Below are 21,802 nucleotides of genomic sequence, written 5' to 3'. Positions count from 1 at the left end.
CCAGGCTATTTCCTATCTATTTTCACATTAGGGATAAGGAATTTTCTGCAATGCTTTGAGGATTTTTTTCTTTTTTTCATTCCCCCAACAAGTGTGACAAGCTATTGGATATGCCTGGCTTAAGAAGCTGGGAGAATTGTTTTCAGGATTAGCAAAGAGATGTTAGTAGCATGGGATGATCAACAGTTCCTTCTGGCAGCCTGCTGGCTCCAAAGGAGCAGTCACAGAGTCCATTTATTCCAGGGACATTGCTGAACATGTAGTATCACTACTAATTGTTGCTTTTAACCCCAAAAGCATTTGCAGCAGCCTCATGAAATACTGAAAATAACATCTTTTCCTCTCCTAGTTTTGACTGTCTGCATACCATTCTTCCCCTACTTTGGAAAACAATAATGGGCATTAATGAAAGGATTCACTTCAGCATTTATTCTTCATTGTCATCAACCTCATCATCCCTGCGGTGGGAACAGCCACGTTACTGTGCTCCCTCTGCCGGCTGGCTGCCTGCCAGAGGGGAGCAGGAATATTCATATCCACCGCTGGCATCCTTGAAAACCCTGGGGGGAATGCAAGATGGGATCTCACTGAACCTAGGAGTCTTCGGTCGTGTTATAAAACTTTTACAGTAGCAAAGTAAAAGTTGGATGTAGAGCTGGAGCCATTCTGATGGAGCAGATTTTGTGGGAGATTGTATAGGGGTCATGTCAAGTGAGAGGGAGCACTCTGCCCTCAGGGACAGACTTATTTAACCTTAATTCAGCTTTTGCTTCCTTCTTGCCCGTGATGCTCGCCCAGGAGGCCCAGAGGGAATGGACTGGCTTGGATCTTGTCTTGCTGCCCTCCCAGCCTGCAAATGTCACATAAATGCACCTCTCCTGCTCCCAGGATTGTTTCTGCCTTTGATTCGTACAAGTTTCATGCTTTATTTAACACAACAGAAGTGTTTTCTGGTGGTTTGAATTGTGGATCTCTTTTTCTCATCTTCCTAGCCAAGTAAAGCAATGTATTAGCCCATCCTATATGTCATGGGAATTAATATCTTACTGGAAGATCTCAGGTTTCCTCTTTGCCTAACAAAGGCCAAAGCTGTATAATGGAGATTCAGAACCCTTCTTGGTCCTAAGATGCTAGCAGAAATTATACTGATGACTCACTAATGTGTTGTATTTTATTACAGCTTAATATGTTGGAATTGAAAAGTTCAAGCCATACATAGTATTGGAGTAATGTAATTACATAATTATATATTATATTATTTAATATGATTACCTTGAAATAATGGGATTATATAATATTTATCTATTTTGCTTTTCAAAAGTATGCTCTGAAATAAATAAATCACGGAGAGTGCATTAAACATGGTGTGGTGGGTGGGTTATTTATTTATTTCCTTTTCTTCCAGGCAACCAGTAACAAAAAACACATTTCGGCAGTACAGGGTACTGGGGAAAGGCGGCTTTGGGGAGGTGAGTAATTCTGAAACTTTCTCTTTGAGAGTGTTTTTGACTTTTTAGACACTGCAGGTACGGGAGCCCGATGTGACAGAGGCTGATTTTCATTAATTGCTGACAGTTCCATTTAACCCCTCATGCCACAGTCATCTCAAAGGACACTTTTGAGGGTTATTTTGCTGTCTCATTATTTTTATATTATTTGGGCTGTCTCATTCTCGGTGGGATCGGGATCACAGCTCATTTGTATTTCCCGGTGTCTGGAGGTGGCAGCAGAGGCAGGGGAGGTGCGGGCCGAGAGATCGCGATCCGCGCAGACAAAGGGAGGCGGGAGAGGAGGCAGGCGGAGGAAAGTGAAATAATTAAACCAATATCTCGCAGCAGGTTTGGAAACAGCAGTGGGCTGTCCCCGTCTAGGCCTGGCTGGCTAAGCCGCCGTCTCTGGCCTTAAAAGGACCGAAAGCGGAGGGGATGGCGAGGTGGCTCCGAATCACCCGGCAATTGTTGTTGTGCTCCCTTGCAGGTCTGCGCCTGCCAAGTGCGAGCCACGGGGAAGATGTACGCCTGCAAGAGATTAGAGAAGAAGAGGATAAAGAAGAGGAAAGGCGAATCCATGGCGCTCAATGAGAAGCAGATTTTAGAAAAAGTCAATAGTCAGTTTGTAGTGAGTATTGAACTCCGTGGTTCACTGCTCACCTGCTGAGCGCTGTTGTGGTTGAAGCCAGTGCCTCCTGCATCTCCTGCTCCTGGAAAGGTGCCAGGAGCTGAATCCCTTTGCTTTGCACCTTAGCCCTGCTCCTTGTACCTTTGCCGAGTCTCATTTCAGTCTCTGGTCCGTGAGAAATGCAGCAGTCGAGGGGCCTGTGCCTGCCATGGGAACAGGATGTGTTTTACAGCCCTGCCTTGCATCACGGCTGCATCAGGATGAGCTATTCTTATCCAGCCTGATTACCTGAATTCCCAGGGTCTGGGAGAGAGGTGCCTGGAGGAGACTGGAGGAGATTCAGCCCAAACAGATCAGATGAGATTGGCTTGCAGAAGCATCTAAGCAGTGAGGTGGAGCAGCTCAGCCTGATGCAGGGCTCTCCTGAGTCACACCAGCTCCTGTGCATCCTTTAAAACTTGCCTTACATTAAAAAAAAAAAAAAAAAAAAAAAAAAAGGTGTTATCTCAGCATCTGTCATGTTCTTTATACTTATTTCAGGAAACACTGTGTACACAACAGATGCAAGGTGTTGCTTACATGTTTACTTGCTTCTGCCAGAGGATGGCACATATTTAAAAGTGATGGGTCGATTTTGGCTGGTCTGATTTTCCCTTGGGCACCCACCAGAGCCTCTCAGGGAGGATGCTGATCTTCATGTCACTGTGATGGTCCATTTGATCACCTCAGGACTGGAATAGCTGGGCCTTCCAGGGAATTCACTGAGATGCAAAACAGTGCAGCAGGAGGTGTAGATTCCCTTGATTACTAAGATTTCTCATACGTGGGAAAATAGACCTGGAATTAGTATGTTTGTCCAGCCTCTGAAGCCATCTGAGCCTTGAGGGGTTCTGGTGGTAAATAGGCTGGATTCCACAAATCAGTCTGTAGAATGCTAACATCGGATTTTTCTGTACTTTTAAAATATATGTTTGCCATTGTAAGAAAGCCTATACCAAATTCAATGTATTTTTTTTTTTTCATTTTCTGGAGAAAATCTTTAATGAAAAGCTAGCACTTCCTTCTTAGCAGCCATCTGAACTGTCACAACTGTGCTGCAAATGTTTTTCTAGGTCAACTTAGCCTATGCCTACGAAACAAAGGATGCACTGTGCTTAGTTCTGACCATAATGAATGGAGGTGACCTGAAGTTTCATATCTACAACATGGGAAACCCAGGCTTCGAGGAGGAAAGAGCTTTGTTTTATGCAGCAGAGATCCTTTGTGGCTTGGAAGACCTACACAGAGAAAATACTGTGTACAGGTAAGCACTCTCTAGAGTCTTAGGATGTCTTTTTTGGGTAGGAAAGAATTGTCTGCTTCCTCCCTTCTTATTGTGGTGTTGTACAGCTGAGATGCCTGAGTGCTTTGGCTGAAATTTCGCAGAGCCCTGTGTAAATACAGCATGATACAGTAATCGTGGAAGGAAGCAGTTGCTTCCCTAAGTACATCCTGTCTAAATTGCACAGAACTAGCACAAAGCTCTCCAAACCCTACCTCAGTGTGCACTGGGTGACATAAGAAAATGATGGAAGTTCCTTTGAAGGGGTTTCAGTAAGGAAGTCAGTTCCTAGTTGGGATGGAATGGAGATCATTCCACCCAAGCCTCTATTTTAATGAGGTTTTGTTGCACGAGGGGCTGCAGCACGTCAGATGTGGCAAAACTTCTATTGCAGAGGGCGTGCAGCCCCAAGAGGCTGTCTGAGGCCATGGATTCCCACTGGTGTGAGTGTGATTAGCCAGATGGGATCATGGTGATCCTGGCGTGCCAGCCATGGAAGGGGGCCATTCCCAGCCACACAACAGAGGCGTCCTGCTGGCAGCATCCCACCATCCATGGGTGCAGCCAGCGGGCACGGCGCTGCCCGGCGCCGCCGCTTCCAGGAGGGCACAGCCCAAGCTCTCAGCTTCCAGTTTGGCTTGCAGCTCTGCACAAGCACTTTTCCAGAGCAGGCTGGATAAGCAAGCAGATTGCAGACAGAGTTCTTGTGACTCCACGAGGATTTATTTTTTTTAATCAACAGCCACTGTAGTTGTAAACAACAGTTAATGTTTGTCTTCATCATCCCCACTTGTGAAATCATCGTCGCTGGCATGCACAGCAGAAGAAGGCCTGTAAATTGATGAAAGAACTTCCAAGGACAATGATTAATAGACAATAAGATGCTATTTTTAAAAGCCAAGCAACGCTTTAAATCATTTGATATGCCTGTGTGTAATACATATGATGCATGTGCTTGTATGCGTAGAAATTGCAATATTGTTGTTCCTTGGAGATCTCTAACAAACTGGTACTTGGTTGCCTTGCATATTGCTAGCTGGCACACAGAGGGCAGACAGATACCATGCTGATTTAGTTGGTGCTCACCCAAGAAGGAGGTTTTATTCTTTTCCCCAAGGAACAAAATGGTACTACATGTTTAATGTCAATTGAAAAATCAAATTGTAAGTGAAAGTGTCTGGCTTCCTTTACCCTTAGAAAACCTCCTACCACATTTTCAAACATTTTAGGAGGTACTATAGTGTTTCACAATCATATTTGATTGAAAAAAATGACTGATGCATTCATAACATGGCTGGTAAAATGCCATACTAATGCCATTTTCTAATAGACTAAATCAAATCTGGCCACCTAAAACAGTGCGTGGCTCTGAGAGAAATGGCACCTACTTCCTTAAACAGGAGTTTTCATGCTACTCTTAAAAGAGCTGCTACTTTACACCTCAGATAGCACATTCATTTTGGTGATGGATGATACTACTTCCTTGTAGGTGACATTTCCTAGCAGCATTTCAGGAGCATCTGCAGAGACCCCTCATTTGTAAGAGCGCAGCGTGTTGTGAGACCCGTGAGAAGTGCTATACGGGTCAATAAAATATAGCAGCTAAATGCTGCCGCCTTCTCAAGGCGAATAATTCATCACAAAACACTTATTCTTCAGACTTAATTTCATTTTCTATAAACAAAATGCTCCTGAGTAAATCACAGCAGTGGAAGATGCACCCCCCGTCTCCTGGGCCGCTGCTGACGCACGCTGCAGACGTGACCCGGGAGAACAACCAGGCTCACAGGCAGATTTATCTCCTTCAGAATTCCCTTGTCAAACGTGGCACTTGTGTTACATTTCTCAGCTGCATCATGTTAGCAAAGGTCAACGGGTTGGTTGTTCGTGGAAAGCAAATGTAAAAAGCTGCTGGTTCTCCTCAAATTATTTATATGTATGTGTATACATATGATTTATTTATAGTACATTGTTTATATTATGTATTTATATGTTTGTTTTTATTTTATGTGTTGATTTTTGTATATTTATTTTATTTATTTTTTTTATATATATCATTTTTTGTTTTATAAAAATATTTTTTATGTATGTAATTTTTTTAATTTATACTGTAGCCATGCCTGGAAGCTCCAGTCAACATCAAGTTCACATTGTCCCAGGCATTGCACAAATACATGGTAAAGCCTTGTCCACAGTGATTAATTGGGTTGTTTAGGCTGTTCTGCACAGCCAAACAATTGCCTTTTGAGCATGGGCACAGTGCCAGCATTTTATGTTTCAGTATGTTTGGGCAAGGCTACTTTACAAATGAGAAGCTGAGCCTTTGGGAAGTAGCTTTACGTGTCCACCAGGGAGTTTTATCCCTCCTGGACACTGCAGTCATGCACCCTTGGAGGTTCTGGCCATGCAAAGGAAGGCAGCCTTGATCCTCAGGAACCAGAAGCTTGGAAGCAGGAATGACAGCTGATGTCTGGGAGGGGAGGAAAGCTTCCTCTAATTACCCTGAGTTGCAGAGGACCATAGGAACTGAACTGGTGTTCTCAGAGTCCTCATGGAGTCTCTCATTTTCTCATTCAGAGACAACATTTCCCAAACTGCACATAAGATTCTTATCATTGGCCCCCAGTTACAGTTTTCAGTGGGACTAATAACTGCTGGGCAGAAGATGAAGTGACTGATGAAGGCTGAGTTCTTCAAGGAAATGATTCTTACAGGATTTAAAATACATTTTCAAAAATAAATAGGTGATGCCCTTGACTGTGCTGCTCCAGCTTTGGAAACTTTCTGGTGATAGGCAGGGAAAGCCCACAGTGGTATGTTAAACAAAATCACAGCTTCTCCTCAGTCTTCAGCTGCCCTTCACATATTTCAGCATTGTTTATTTGCAAAGTAGGCTTGGTACCACTGGGTGAGGTTTATCTTGGAGGTCAGGAAGGTCTGAAGCAAGCGAGAAGAGGAGATTACTCACAGCGCTCTGTGTTCTTGCTTGCAATCATAAATAAAAACAAAGAAAATTCCAAAATTCCAATCTTGGCACTGTCAAAACTATAAAATACCCCTCTCCATAGAGAGGAAAACTCATGATACTGGAGTGGTAGAGCTGCAGGGGTGTGGTGGGCTCTGTGCTCTGCCCTGTTCCCTGGTGCAAGGGTTGCTCTTGTGCACGTCCTCTCTTTGCTCTTTGCTCAGAAATGCCTCTTGCTGGGAGGTCAGCAGAACCAAGCTGTTTCACAGATGCAAGGAGGCCTTACAAAAAGCAGAGGCCAGGCAGTGCTTGGATTTACACCAGGCTATGCACTGTCTTTAGATAAAAGCCAGGGCATGATGTGGTGAATTGAAGCAGTGCTGTTTTCCCTGCCTCACCCAGCTGCTGGTGCCTCATTCAGGCTCCTGAGCCAGCACAGCCCAGTCCTGGAGCTCTTCTGGGACACTCCCTGCCCAGCATGTCCATCTCTCCCCTCTGCCACCTCTGGTCCCATCCCCTGGGCTGGCTTCATCCCCTCTCTGCACAAGCCTGCCTGGCTCCCCCTCAGCAGCAGCCCAAGAGTGGCAGCAGAGTTGTGCTGGGCTGGAAAGGTTTGGAAAACAGCCTTGGTCCGGGAGGAGACAGCGTGGCTGGGCTGGGAAGCACCTCAGAGCAGCAGCTGGTGGAGCAAGCTTTGTGCAGACAAACCTTTCAGAAGAATGATCTGCCAAGGCTCTGCTAAAGATATGAAAACTGAGATTATTTAATTCAGAAGTTTATACCTTACCCAGATTTGGGGATTTTTTTTTTTCTTTTTTTCAGGAACAGTAAAAGGCACATCTTTGACATCAGATTGACCACCTTGCCGATTTTCAGGGCATTACTCCAAACCATACAGGCACCATAACCACACATAACCAAACCTTAGAGTTTCCCAAATGTTTGTAAGAAGAATCTTAATCTGGACACAGCATTGCCCTCTCTGCCCCACATTTTCCAAACACAACAAAATTATTGCATGTGTGTGCAAGTGCATGGGCACACTTTCATCTATTTGGTCTAAGTCAGATGCCAGACATAGAAAATTTGATCCAAACAAATTGCTATTTCCATTTTTACATGTAAATAAAGTATTATAAAACTATTTTTTTTTAAATGTAAGACTTTGTAACAGAAAGTAACAGAAAGTGTTACAGAGATTTAACAACACAGGACCGTAGGGGTTCATTTACAGGCCTTACAGGACTAGATGGATGAGTCCATTACAGGGTAGATTAGGAACTAAAAGCTTGGCTTAGTGAAAAATGGTAACTCTAGTTTAGAAAAAGACATATGGTTTCAGTCTATCTGTGAAGTGAGTTGTAAAAGGTTGTATTGGTTTCAGGAGTTCCTTGCTGTCTGAGTTGACACTCAGCTGGTTTATGACAAGTAATAAATGCAACTCACGCAGTTGTATGGTTATGTTATCAAAACCAGCTTCATACCCTTAACTGCTATCTTTCATTTCCAGAGATCTGAAGCCAGAAAATATCCTGCTGGATGATTATGGTAAGCCTCAGAGGTTTACAGAGATGCTTTCGCAGCAAAGTAGATTAAGTTAGTTTCAGTATATATATTGTACAAAGACAAATAATGCTCTGAAGCGATTAAGAGGCTCAGCATACACTAATATTCCTGTCCTGGGGTGGGTGAGCTGCCGGAGCTCGGTGCACAGATGGAGGGAAGCAGCCGTGCCCTCAGCAGGGGCTGTTCTCAAGAGCTCAGCACTGCTGGGCTCTCTGCCTCTCCTTGTTGTTTTTCCATCCTTCTTGCAAGGCTGATGCAACACAAAGGGAGTTCTAATTTCTAACTCTGTGCTTCCCTCTCCATTTTTGAAAGTATTTCATCCTCTGCTGAGCCAAGTCTGGCTTTATGCAAACCCAGGTACCGTTCATGGCTGAAGGCAGCAATAATCAAATCTCATGCTGCCTTGCAGACCAGATGTAGCCTCTTCAGCCATCACAGAGTTACAGAATTGTGTCAGCCCATCCATCCTCTGTGATCAGTTCAAGATACTTCCCCACAGCATGCTTAGCATGCGTCTCACTGCCTATTTTCATTGGTTTTAAAATACCTAATGCAATCCACTGCAGTACACAGCCTTACTGTTAACATTTATTTCACTGCGTTTTAGTGCCCTTAATAATTCCTCTTTTCCATATCAATGAAACTGCTCCAATTCATTGATTCAGAACACTCTTCTCTGAAAATGTCCTAGCAGTAAATTGCAGGAGTGTTTTAGCAATGACCACAGTTGTGGGGTTTGGATTAATTTGGGTCAGGTTATTACATCTGCTTTGTATTGTTTTGTTTCTTTTTTTCCTTCCAGGCCATATTAGAATATCTGATTTGGGTCTAGCTGTTAAAATCCCCGAGGGTGAATCAATCCGTGGAAGAGTAGGAACAGTAGGGTATATGGGTAAGTCTTCCACAGCTCATCTTTTTAAAAATTTGCTGGGATTACTTGAGTTTTATAGATATTTCTGCCAAGTAAGCTTAAGAAAAAGAATAAAAAATGTTCTCATTCAGCTGGGTCCAGTTCTATGCAGCAACTCCCACAGAAATCCTGACAGTGAAAATCAGAAGAGGGCAGAAGGATGGACCTCTACAGCTCTCAGTAAGGCTGGTTTATAACCTTAAATCAGCAAAGAAAAATGAGAGGGGAGACAGCAGCTAGGATTCTAGTGATTTTAGTGTAGATTTATCTTATGTGCCAAAATAAAGGTTTTTTCTAGTTGCTGCTTTGTACAGGAGTTACAATGCATTTGTGTGGTTATGATAAAATGGGTAAGTCCACACCTATGGTCATCTTGACCAGGGTCATCCTGAGTTTTTCTCTATGTTCAGGAGAGATTGCACAAAAGATGAGTAAAGAGTAATACATTGGTTAAAAAACAAACAAACAAACAAACAAACAAACAAACAAACAAACAAAACCCCACCTACTTGCCCTTATTTAACTAGATTTGTTTTCTAAACTCAATGTCATTATTTTCATGCATTCTCTGGGTGGGCATATTTCTTGGAGTAAAAATTGCTTATGCTTATTTGACTGAATAGAAACTAGCTGATGTGAGCCACTGTTACACCATGTGGAGACTTTAATGAAAGCAAGCAAATCAGTTGTCATGTCTAAATTTTGTTATCTCAGTGTAAGTTTGTGTGCACACTAAGGCTCTGTGCTTGTGAGCACGTGCAGATGATGTGTGTTTGTACCCATGCATGGGGGTGAGGGTGCCTGCAGGACAGTGACTCTCTGCCCAAAAACACTGTCTGTGGTTGCAACACAAAATTAATGGACTGGGGTTGTCTTCAAAGGGGAAAAAGAAAAGCTATGAATTGACCCAAGAGGCAGAATTTGCTTTTGAAGAAGTGTCACGGCTGTTTGCAGGATGTGTGTTTGCATTTCATTTCTTTCCTAAATGGAGAAATCTGGAGGAATTTTTAAAATTAGGTCTCTGCTTAATATTCAGATCCAACTTTTTTCTGTGGTTTTTTTTTTAATTGGAGTGAGCTGATAGAGAAGTCAGAAGACAGCATGCACAAGGCATGTAGCATGTAGAGAGAACACCGTGGCATGTAGCATGCTGCATTTCCTGCAATGCCCACAACTGCAGCCAGGAGATATTTCTGTATTTTACCCACCATTCTCTGTGCATGTGTATTCAGTCACCAAAATGAAACTTGTAGGCATTTAAGGGCTTTGCCTGAGTAAATACCAAGCATTTCCACAAGGCATCTCACTCTCCTCCACAGCTCCAGAGGTGTTGAACAACCAGAGGTACACGCTGAGCCCTGACTACTGGGGGTTAGGCTGTCTCATTTATGAAATGATTGCTGGGCAATCGCCATTCCGTGGAAGGAAAGAGAAGGTGAAGAGGGAAGAAGTGGACAGAAGAGTGCTGGAGACAGAGGAGGTGTACTCCCATAAGTTCTCTGAGGAGGCCAAGTCCATCTGTAAAATGGTAAGGGGCTGCAAGGCCCAGTGGGACTGCTTCATTAACGAGTACATTGGTTAAAAATGAGCAGTAACAGGGTGCCATAGAGGGGCTGCAGAAACAAGGACTAACCAAGCTCATCTGTAGATGGGATGACTGCATTCTCTATTCATTCAAACTGTGTTTATTTGGGCTTGTTTCTCCATGAGATTCATCACGGTCATCCTGAGCCCTCTCCAAAGTTTTATGGCCAAGGGAGCGGTATCTATTCTCATGAGACTTTGAATGTTAGTTTGCAGTCAAGAATGCATTTCTGTCTTTTATAACCTTGTAGAAAAAAATAAAAATGGCTTGATGATGCAAGAACATCATTGTCTCCTGCAAGGAACTGCAAACCCCACGCTTCCATTGTCTTTAGTGAGAGCTGGGGGTAAGCAGGACAAAGATTATGCAATGAAATTATTGTGACACTCAAATGTTGCCCCAGCCCATCTCACTAACTTTGTTAGCAGCTTTTCCCCCGAGGTGCCAGAGTATCCAGCTTTTCTTAATACTGTTGAGCTGTTCTTCAAAATGTTTTCTCACTCCTTCAGCTGGGAGTCATTTTCGTAGCACAATAGCCATGTCTGACAATGGAAATCCTCAATCCCTCTGAGAAATCTCAAAGCTGCATCTGAATTCATCAATGTCTTGTTGACATCCATCTTTAGAAGGCTGAACTGTAATTTGGAAAAGGATGTGGCCTTTTTCTGGGTGTTGTTTGCTGATGAGTGAAGTCTCCTTTGGAGACAATGACCTATCTGTGTCTGCTGGTAGAGGGAGAACGAAGGGGAGGAAAAGTCAACAAATAGGTAGGGAGGGTTTCACCAAAATCTTGTGCAACAGGCAAGCAAAGAGCACATCCACAACACTCTGGTTGGCTGGCTGCATGAGGAGACACTGAAGTCCCCTTGCAAAATAATAATGGTAGCACTGCCAACTGTCGTGCCTGGAAGTCATTAACTCACAGTGCACCAAGTCATTCCTGAATCCTCGGGGTGGTAATTAAGTGACATCACTCTTGATAGAAGCTCAGGGCTATTCTCTGCCCTTAATTGGTGATGCAGAGCCCCCAGTGAGGCTGACAGGGGAGGATCTGGGGCAGCCATGGGCTCTCACAGACCACCCCTGTGCCCAGCAGGCTGCCCTCTCTCCTCAGCTGGCACCTCAGCTCTCACCAGGTGAGGAGCAGCATCTGCTGGAGTGGCAGAGAATTTGTGTGTGTCTCGCTGTTCTTCTGAAATGGAGATGTGAGGCAAAAATTTTATCTTGCTGCTTGAGGCACAGAATCAGAATAGTTTGGGTGGAAAGGGATCTTTAAAGATCACATAGTCCAACCCTCCTTTTCTGGCTGACATACCTGTAGAAGCTCTTCTTGTTACTCTTTATGTCCCTTGCATAACAGAGTGAACATATACTCTGAAAATAACCATGAGAACGTAAAGCTGAGAAGAATTAAATGTGGCATTGATGGGCTAGAGCTGTAGATGACCCACCACACTCCCAGGGTAGCAGACAGTCATCACACTGTAGTGGTCATTTTCATCTTCCAGCCATGGAGACTCTGGTTTCAGGGAGTCAGGACCTCAGGAGATCATCTAGTTCCTTCTCTTGCCTCAGGGAAGCTTGGACTGTATACAAACCATTCCTGAAAACTTGATCATTACTACTTCCCTGCCCAATCATGTGGCATGTTTATTGAGGTGGTTTGTGCAAACTATTAATGGATCCAAAGATAACCTTTCCCTTTCTGAGCATTAATATCTTGAGGCAGGAAGAGTCTGAGTCCTGATACTGAGTGTGATGGCATTTGTGGTTTCCCATCCAAAAGTAATTCATTTTATCAAGTGATGTTTTTTAAAAAATCCATTATTCAAACATATTTTCTCAAATTCTTTTTGCTTTTTATATTGAAAACCAGAACTGTGTTGCTTTGCATCATCATCTTAACAAGGAAACAAAAGAGTAACAAAGTACACATCATATCTGCAAAATGAAACAAAAAGTTGCAATATATAAATGAAAGTTGAGCCTTCTCGAAGATCCAGCAACAAAAGGCTTTCCACTAGTGGACTCTTCAGGGCAGAGTGAGGAAATGTTTCCCACCATGTTGCCCAAACTTCTCTTCAGAGCTTACTTCATGAGTTTATAGCATCACCACCAGGAAATACATTGTCTTTATTCATTTACTCATAGGAAATCCCTTTAGTGTCACCCCACATCAACCGTCCCCTCCTGGATGTTTGTGCCCTTTTGCATTTTTGCAGGCAAATATCATAGCTCCCATTATTCATCATCCATCCCACATTTCCATGTTTCATTTTGTAAGCAATTCCCATAAATCAGACCTCATTTTGGACTGAAACAGAGATGAATAACAAATAATTAGGAACAGGGGCAGCTGGCTTTCTGGGAAGCTCCCCAACCCATAGTTCCCATATAACATAGCTGCTCCTGGTGTGTTTTTTCTGTGAAAAAAATCAGTCTTTCTAGGAAATGCTCCGTGTTTGTTGTTGTTATTCCTCACAGTTCACTGGTGTACATGCGTGTTTCCCCTGACAAGTGCAGTCATGCAGCCAGAGATGTGACTTGAAGTGCATTCAAGTCAGCAGCGTTGGATGGGCTGTGCTCTGTCACTGTCAGTGCCCTGCTTGTCTGCCTTCCCACTGACTTGTGTTCCCTGGTGCCTTTTATCCCTTATTTTACCCTACACAAGGGATTTCTGATGAGAGGGTGTAAAGGAGACAGAGCCAAACTCTTGCTTTGGTGTCCTGTAACAGGACAGGAAGCAAGGAAACAGAGGCACAGGAGCAGTTCAGTTCCCTCTGAACATCAGGAGACATTTTTCCGTGGTGAGGGTAGCCAAACAGTGGAACAGGTTGCCCAGAGAGGCTGTGTTGTCTCCACACTAGGAGATGCCCAAAGCCCAGCTGGAACAACCTGCTCTAGTAAACTCTGTTTTGAGCAGAGGGATTGGACCAGACCATGTCCACATGTGGCTTCCAGCCTCAGCTGTTCTGTGTTTCTGATCTCCATTCCCTTTTCAAAGTGCCCCCTGCAGCCAGCTAAAAAATAATGAGTTCTTTTTTCCTTAAAAGCAATTTTTTCCTGTTCCTCACTTACCATCAGGAGCTCTGTCATCATACAGCATCCTGCCTGCTGCCATTCCTCTTTTCTACTTTCATCCCATGGAAATCAACATTATGACACCTTAAAGTTTATCATTGCCCAAGGATAACTGCTCTTTCATCTCTTTTCTCTCCTTTAGTAATTGACCATAGTATTGCTTTTCTATTCTCTAAAAATTGCTTAAAATAATATGTTTACTTCAGTGTCAGGGCTGAACTTTAGCTAGGTGATTCCTTAAACTGCTTGATCAGCTGGGTCAATGGAAATGCTTTTAGCATTCCCCTTATCTCCTTTCATGAGTGGCAATTTATTTTTTTTTTTACTCCTATAATTTTAGGACTAACATCTTAGAACTTGGAATTCTTTATTACATGGTATGATCTGGATATGAACTGACTGATCACATGAAGATAAAACAGTACTTTGGGGACTTTTTGCTTTTTTTAGCAATCCTCACAACAGTTGTTTCTTTTTGTAAAAGAAGCAAAACAAAGTTATGGAAAAAAGTCTCAGACATTGCAGAGTTTGAATCCCCAGTGGGGATCAAAAGAGTGACATGAAAGTATCAGAGAGCTTTTTGTATCAGGACCTTGATGGAACTTCACTGCTGCTACTCAAGACTCTCTTTGAAAGTCCTGTTCTAGTCATGCTCTGCCCACGAACTCTGCAGACTAAACCCTAAATGTCCAGTGTCAATTGGAGCCTTTTCTACCAGAACACACAGCTCTGCTGTTTGGCATTAATTTCATGCATGGTTGGGTGGCCCAGGCCATCTCCAGATTTGAAACTCTGTGAACTATCTGCAGGCTCTACTGTAGAATTACATTTAAATTGTGTTTTTTGGGGTCCCTTGCACTGCTGTCCCAGGAGGGCTTGTCATCAGCCTGATGGAGTTGCTTTTGTTCTGCTCTCTATTCATATTAAATAAACCCTTTGGAGCTGAATTAAACAAAACTGTAGAGATGACTTATAACATGCTGTTGTTATCTCCATTTTCTTTTCCATGTCAGATTCCCAAATGGGATGCATTTTTCAGGCTCTTGCACAGGTTTACTATAGCAGAAAGCTTCTGGGGCTGTAGGAAATGGTAAAAGACTCATTATTCCTTGGTGAAAGAAAGAATTCTCCCTTCTTGAAAATATTCCAGTCCATGCTATGTCTGGATATCCACAACAGAAGCCAGGAAGAATGACTGGTTTCACCTGTTGCCATCTCTAGAGCTGGCTGCATCTACAGCTTTTCAAATTCCATTTATTTATTACATTTTTCTCCATTGTGACTCTTCTGGGACTCTCAGGAGACTGGCAGCTGCTCCCCTGCAGCAGGGTTTTGCAGGAGAAGCCTCTCCTGTCTGTGTTCCTTCAGTCCCAGCCTATTCCCAGTGGCATGTTCCCTTTTGTGTCTTTCAGCCAGCAGTGGCCAGCCACCCACAACCAACTGCATTCATGCTCCAGAAGCTTCCTTCTTGCATGTGAAGTTTCTGAATACTCCCTTGTTTGTCATGGAGGAACCCAGGAATCCCCAGGCAGCCTTTCTCTGTCCTCAGCTACCCTTTTCTCTGACCGCACACTCCAAACATCTTACAGCCTGACAAGGGCAAATTCACAGATCAGCCTGGTCTCCCCACTTAGTCCAGAATGCAGACTGCAGAGATGGGAAATAACCCCTTTCTCATCCCTTCAGAGCTGACTTGAGAGCAGAGACTGCAGAAGTCTCCTGTATCATCTCCAGGCAAGTCCAAATCTATCCCTTCCTACCACCACTTGCTCCTCAGCTGTTCATGAAAGGTCCAAGGTGTCATTTCCAAAAGTGTATCAGAGCCATGGGTACTAAAAATGGTCATTCTGCTTTCACATTCTTCTTTCCAGCTGTCAGGAAAGTCCTACTGAGGTGAGAATAAAAGGATTAAAGAACTTTTGATTTCTTTGCCAGAATAGAGCAAGCCAAATTCTGACTGGAAATTCCAAAAACACCATCTTCAAATAGGCTAGAGCATAAAACTGTTGGGATTCAAAAACAAACAAATAAACACACCACTAAAAAATCCTCACAACAAAAATCCTGGTCTCAGGACCATGAGAATTCAAAGGCTAATGCAATTATTTGACAGCAAAGCATCCCTCTCTCCTTCTAGCAGGGAAAGCAAAGTCCAGAGAAGTGCTCTGAGACAAATCTTTAGCAGTGAGCCAGATGGATGTGGTACAGTATCATGTCAATCTCTCTGCTCAGAAAATGACAAGGCGTACAGATGTTTCCTCAAGTCTTTTTACATTTATGGATCAGCCACTTGTGATCTGTCAGCCCAGATGTCACCACCTAGACAGCACCAGAGGCAGAGGAGAGTGTGGGGAAGAAAGGGATGTTGCTATTTGGAAGCTGAAAGTGGCTTTAAACCCATTTCTCCGACCATTCAGTCTCCTGCTTTTGCTGCTGCTGCTGAGGCAGAAAGACCTGAGCAGAAAACTCTTATGTCTACAAAACCCTTCACCACCATTTCTGGCCTGGCTGCTGCCACTGCAGCTTGCTCAGGGCTGGCTGGGGGGTGGCCTCTGTGCCCATGGGGCACATGGATTGCCAAAGCCATTTGCCATCTCAGGCTGGAAACGAGCCCCCAGCAGCACAGAGGCAGAGCTGAGGTGGCTGCTGAAGTCAGATAAGAAAACCACCAGTGTCCAGATGGTGGAAATGCCCAGTGGTAGCAGAGCGTTCAGAGAAGCCTAAAGAGGGGCGGCACTGGAAATGCCTGATAAGGACAAGGAACCCCAGCTCTAGCCAGGCACCAGAGGGAAGAGCACAACGTGACATTAACAACAAAAAAATTCCAAGTTCCCCCTCAGTGAGATGAGGTAGCTGAGCTAAGCTGCTGCCTTGGTGGCTGAGGCAGAAGGTGTTGGGGCACACAGACCCTGAGCTGGGCACACAGACCCTGGGATGGGCACAGAGACCCTGAGATGAGCACACAGACCCTGAGCTGGGCACACAGACCCTGAGCCAGGCACACAGACCCTGAGCTGGGCACACAGACCCTGGGATGGGCACACAGACCCTGAGCCGGGCACACAGACCCTGAGCTGAGCACACAGACCCTGAGCTGGGCACACAGACCCTGAGCTGAGCACACAGACCCTGAGCTGAGCACACAGACCCTGGGATGGGCACACAGACCCTGAGATGAGCACAGACCCTGAGCTGGGCACACAGACCCTGAGCTGAGCACACAGACCCTGGGCCGGTCACACGGACCCTGGGATGGGCACACAGACCCTGAGATGAGCACACAGACCCTGGGATGGGCACACAGACCCTGAGATGAGCACAGACCCTGAGCTGGGCACACAGACCCTGAGCCGGGCACAAGCAGCACCTCCAGGCAGCCTTGCCCCGCCTGGCTCCGGTCCTGCCCGTGCCGGGTGCACCCGAGCGCAGGTTCTGCTCCCGGCCTTTCCCGAAGGTGTTTGCATCCCTGTCCCGGGCTCTCCCGGGGGGCTCCTGGTGCCTGCCCGGGCTCAGACCCGGCCCGGCCGCTGCCCCGCCTGGTGCCGAGGGCTTTGCTGATGCTTTCGCTGCCATTGCCGTGCACAGCCCACCCGGGCAGGCCCGACTGCGGGCCAGCAAAGCCGGGGACAGCGGCGGAGCAGCGGCGGGAACCTTCCCATCCCCTGTGTCCCGGGACAAGCCCCGGGCCCCGCTCCCGGCGCCTTACCCCGGGCCGCGATCGCCGCCCGGCCCCTTCCCTCTACTGCCCTTCCCTCGACTGCCCCTCCCTCTGCTGCCCTTCCCTCTGCTGCCCTTCCTTCTCTTCTGTCCCCTCCTCTGCTGCCCTGTTCTCTTCTGTCCTCTCCTCTGCTGCCCTGTTCTCTTCTGTCCTCTCCTCTGCTGCCCTGTTCTCTTCTGTCCCCTCCTGTGCTGCCCTGTTCTCTGCTGTCCCCTGCTCTGCTGCCCTGTTCTCTGCTGTCCCCTCCTCTGCTGCCCTGTTCTCTTCTGTCCCCTCCTCTGCTGCCCTGTTCTCTTCTGTCCCCTCCTCTGCTGCCCTGTTCTCTGCTGTCCCCTCCTGTGCTGCCCTGTTCTCTGCTGTCCCCTCCTGTGCTGCCCTGTTCTCTGCTGTCCTCTCCTCTGCTGCCTCCCGGCGGCCCCGCCCGGGCGGCTCAGGATCACTGGTGGGATCGCAGCAGGGTTTGTGTTGGAGCGATCTTAGGCACGGTCCGGTCTGACCCTCTGCCCCGGGCACGGACACCTCCCGCTGGACCAGGTTGTTCCAAGCCCTGTTCGACCTGGAGCTGGGCACCTCCAGGGATGGGGCAGCCACCGCTTCTGTGAGCTTCTCACAGCTTCTGACTGGAAATGCCAAAGCGACTGTCTTCAAATAGGCTAGAGCATAAAACTGTTGGGATTAAAAAACACATATGCCACCAAAAACACCTTACAACAAAAATCCTAGGCTCAGAACCATGAGAACTCAAAGTCTAATGCAATTATTTGAAAGCAAAGCATCCTTCTTTCCTTCTAGCAGAGAAAGCAAAGTCCAGAGAAGTGCTCTCAGACAGATTTTTTGCAGTGAGGCAGATGGATGTGGTACAGTATCATGTCACTCTCTCAACTCAAAGTCTTCTTCTCACAGCTTCACAGCAGCCTGTGCCAGGACCTCATCACTCTCAGGGAAGAATTTCTACCTAATATAGGGTCTATTCTACCTAATAGATGGGTCTAAACCTGCCTTCCTGCAGTGTAAAGCCACTCCCGCTTGTCTGTTTGTGACATGCCCCTATCCAAGGTCCCTCCCCAGCTCTCTTGCACTGGAAGGTGTTTCAGAGTCTCCCCTGTAGATACCTCGGTGTTTCTCTTCATGGACTTGTTTGTCTGACAGACCAAAGGTGCTGAGTTCAGTTGGGGCATTGCTCCATGATGGGTGCCCAGGAAACAGGCAGGACTTGCTGTAGCAGGTGGAGGTTGTGCACTGCCCTTCTCTGAAAACAAAGAACTGAGCATAATTACTGGGCACTGGCTGCGTGGATGGAACTCCCCTTGAGCTCAGCAGAGATCAGCCCATGACTGTAAAGGGTTGGTTCAATGTGCCATGTGATGCACTGGAATGTAGTGCAATGGGTGAGGGACATACAATTTGGTATTTTTGGTTTTTCCTAAGCACCTGTTCTTCTGAGGGAAAATAATTCTTATAAACGTAAAAAACACCAAAAGAACTGAGACAAAGCACATGGAACTTATGAATGTGCATCTTTATATGTTAGTAGGGTGTGTCAGACCTCCTCTTGAAAGTGCTCACTGAAAGCAGGCAAAAGAAATGGTCTCTATTTTGACTGTAAATACTTTACAGCAGGTGATTTTCTGAGGATTTCACCAGCATGTAGAACAGTGCAGTCCTAATCCATTTAGCTTCAGCTTTTAAGTAACAGCAGTTGCATCTCCCCTCTGTACTTCCCTATGGGCACATTCAAAAACAAGTGGAGATAAAAATATCTTTGTGGAGCTCTAGCTTTTCTGACACCCTCACCATTCCTGTTGGCACGTTTCAGCTCCTCGCCAAAGACGTGAAGCAGCGGCTGGGATGTCAAGGGGAAGGTGCAGCAGAAGTGAAGAGACACCCCTTTTTCAAGAGCATGAACTTCAAGCGGTTAGAAGCAGGAATGCTGGATCCTCCCTTTGTGCCTGATGTAAGTACAATAGCAAGAACCCCCGGTGGCCTCTTTTAAGAGGTCTGTTTCTAAAATAGCTTCTCTCTCTCGAGGCTGTCATTGCTCCCTGCATGGGTGGCTACCCCAGGAAGATGTGATAGGTGGCAGGGCTGGAGTGGGGAGGCTGGGAGGAAGAGGAGAGAGGGCTCTGTGGGCATGTGGATGCAGGCTGGTAATTGGGGCTTGATCCATTCCCTCTCCTTTACCAGAGCCTTCCTGTACAACACTGGAGGCATTGGGAACCTTTGTTTTCCCTTATCCACGGTATTACTGTGAAAAGAAGTGTGCTCAGAACCAGGTAGTGCTTGGGACAATCAGCAGTGAAAGCCACATGTGTGCACACAGGTTTATGGAGGTGAAACCAGAAGTACAAAGTCCAGAGCTCTGTGGAACTGGATCATGATGAGAACAGTAGTTTGCTACAGGGAGTCTGAGCCAGGCTCAGCTAGCTATCAAGTGTCACCTCAAGCAGAGAAGGTGACTTGGACCTAAGTGAGCATTTTTGGGGTTCATGGAACCCAACACTGAGTCCTTACTCAGATTTACACACCAGGCTCACATATTGAAAGTCTTTGTTGCATTGGCAACAACAAAACTTTTTCCACCCTTTTGTGGTGTCGGTTTCTAGCCCAGTGCGCAGAGTTATCTGATTATTTCCCTCCTGCAGGGCTCTCTTTCTGGCTGCAGCTTCTATCCTTAAAGTCCCCATATGGTTCTAAGTAAACACTGCCATTTTAACATATTAAGGAAAGTAACATCTTGGCAGCTCCCATTCCCCTTGCTGCAAGCTCAACCAAACCAAAGTGGTTTGAATGCTACAAAAGTTTACTTTAGTTGCTCTGGTTTTGCTTTACATTTTACTATGTGGCCTAGTTATTCCTGCCAATTAGCCCGTGGTGTTACGACCTGCTTTAGTGGGAAGAAATAAGAGACAAGCTACTATTTCTTTCTGATGTAGAAAATAATAAAATTCTGGGCTCAAATTTGGGATCTGCCAGAGTGAATAAAAACTGTAGCACGTAAGGCCTAGAAGGCACCTCTCAGAGACATATTCGCAAAAGCAAAGGCACATAATTTTTATGGCAATTTATTGGGAGCTCAAGAGCTGAACCTAATTTAATTTATTTGGCGCTTCATCCATAGATCTCCCAGTTTTACTGAAGTCACCTGAATCACCCAAAGCTATACAGCCAATGGCAGAGGTTGTTATCCAAACCAGGTCTCTCCATCCTCTTCTACGTTATTCCACCTCCACAAAAACGTTGTGGATTGCAGCTGTCAGGAATGCAGAGGGATACAGCCTTCAGCAAACAGGACTTCTGTCAGGAATTAGGTCAATTTGTTTGGTCACAGTGCTCAGAACTAGATAAATAAGGTACTGCACAGTTGGACCCCTGGGCTGTGCAGCCCAGGTACCATGGACAGACAGCAGGACTCCACGTGTGCTGGGGCTCAGCAGGCCAGACTGTCTCCACAAGGCACCCCTCAGTTATCCCTGCACACCAAAATGTGGCTGTGCTGTTGGTGGGAAGTCCCTGGGCACACAAACTGCCTGGGACAGGTAGCCCCTGATGGCTCTTTCTTCTCCCTGGGGCTGACTGCTGGAATACGAGCTGGAAGTTGCGTCACTGCAAAGAGTCTTGTCTCTGTCACCCCAGAAAATTAAATAGTTCAAAATGGCAAAGCCATTTGACTCTTTCTTTGCAGAAAGGCAGGCAAGTTAAAAGAGTTAATAGAGGTAATTCTGGGCAGCTTCCAGCAGCTGAGCTATTAATAAAAACAATGGAAAAATGCCAAACCTCCTCTGTTTTCTTTAGCAATCAGGATACATTCCTTTAAATTTTTAAGCTGCAAACTCCACAGCTATCTGGGCAGGAGGGCACTTCCATCTGAGGCCTCTTTTCAGAACTCTCTCCAGTGTGCCACTCGTAAACATTCTGGTTTTCTGTTGTTCCCTCTCTAAATGAAAAGACTACTGAAGAGTTACATTTCTCTTTTCTGGCTCTTTCTGTCCTTTTCCTCTCACCTCTTAACCAGATGGTACATGGATGACTAAAACTCATTTTGACTGATGCTTTGAGGACTTTAGAATAGGAAGCTTAATGTGCTTAAAGTGAAGGCAGCCTTTGATGATAAACATGCAGTCAGAGCAAGTCTGGAGAAGGAGGATGCAGACACACACTTGTTAGACATTCTCACTTGACTGAATCTGTGAATGAAAGCACATGGTCCAACTCAGAAATATTTTTCCTCTTGTCATTTCTCCTTTTTTTTTCTGCTGACATAGCCCAGAGCAGTGTACTGCAAGGATGTGTTAGACATTGAGCAATTCTCCACAGTGAAAGGAGTTAACCTGGACCAAACAGATGACGATTTCTATTCCAAGTTTTCCACAGGATCAGTGTCTATCCCATGGCAAAATGAGGTAAGGATGTATCATAGCAAAATCACTGCAATAAACCCCATAACACAGCTGGTTTAAGAGGAGCTCTATGTTTCCAGTAATATATAGCTACTGGATAACCTGCCAGACTCTAATGCTTTCATGAGTTACAAATGGCCT

General features: G+C 45.5%; 1 protein-coding gene across 8 annotated transcripts in view; it reads left to right on the top strand.

Annotated features, from left to right (window-relative positions):
* Positions 1-21,802, top strand: part of GRK5 (G protein-coupled receptor kinase 5) — a 150,733-nt gene that overhangs the window by 124,507 nt on the left and 4,424 nt on the right. For 6 of the 8 annotated variants that reach the window (XR_010081281.1, XR_010081280.1, XM_063405206.1 and 3 more), the window contains 8 exons: positions 1,406-1,469; positions 1,978-2,118; positions 3,231-3,421; positions 7,915-7,952; positions 8,773-8,862; positions 10,200-10,408; positions 19,081-19,218; positions 21,527-21,664. Coding sequence is in view for 6 of the 8 variants with exons in the window: in XM_063405206.1 (XP_063261276.1) it covers positions 1,406-1,469; positions 1,978-2,118; positions 3,231-3,421; positions 7,915-7,952; positions 8,773-8,862; positions 10,200-10,408; positions 19,081-19,218; positions 21,527-21,664 (1,009 nt within the window). In the remaining 2 variants the exon portion in view is untranslated. The other 2 variants (XM_063405211.1, XM_063405210.1) reach the window with 2 other exon arrangements.

Source organism: Prinia subflava, chromosome 9 (assembly GCF_021018805.1).
Source record: "Prinia subflava isolate CZ2003 ecotype Zambia chromosome 9, Cam_Psub_1.2, whole genome shotgun sequence".
Lineage (NCBI taxonomy): Eukaryota > Metazoa > Chordata > Aves > Passeriformes > Cisticolidae > Prinia > Prinia subflava.
Note: the sequence above shows the minus strand (reverse complement) of the source record. Positions and strands in the feature narration are given on the sequence as shown.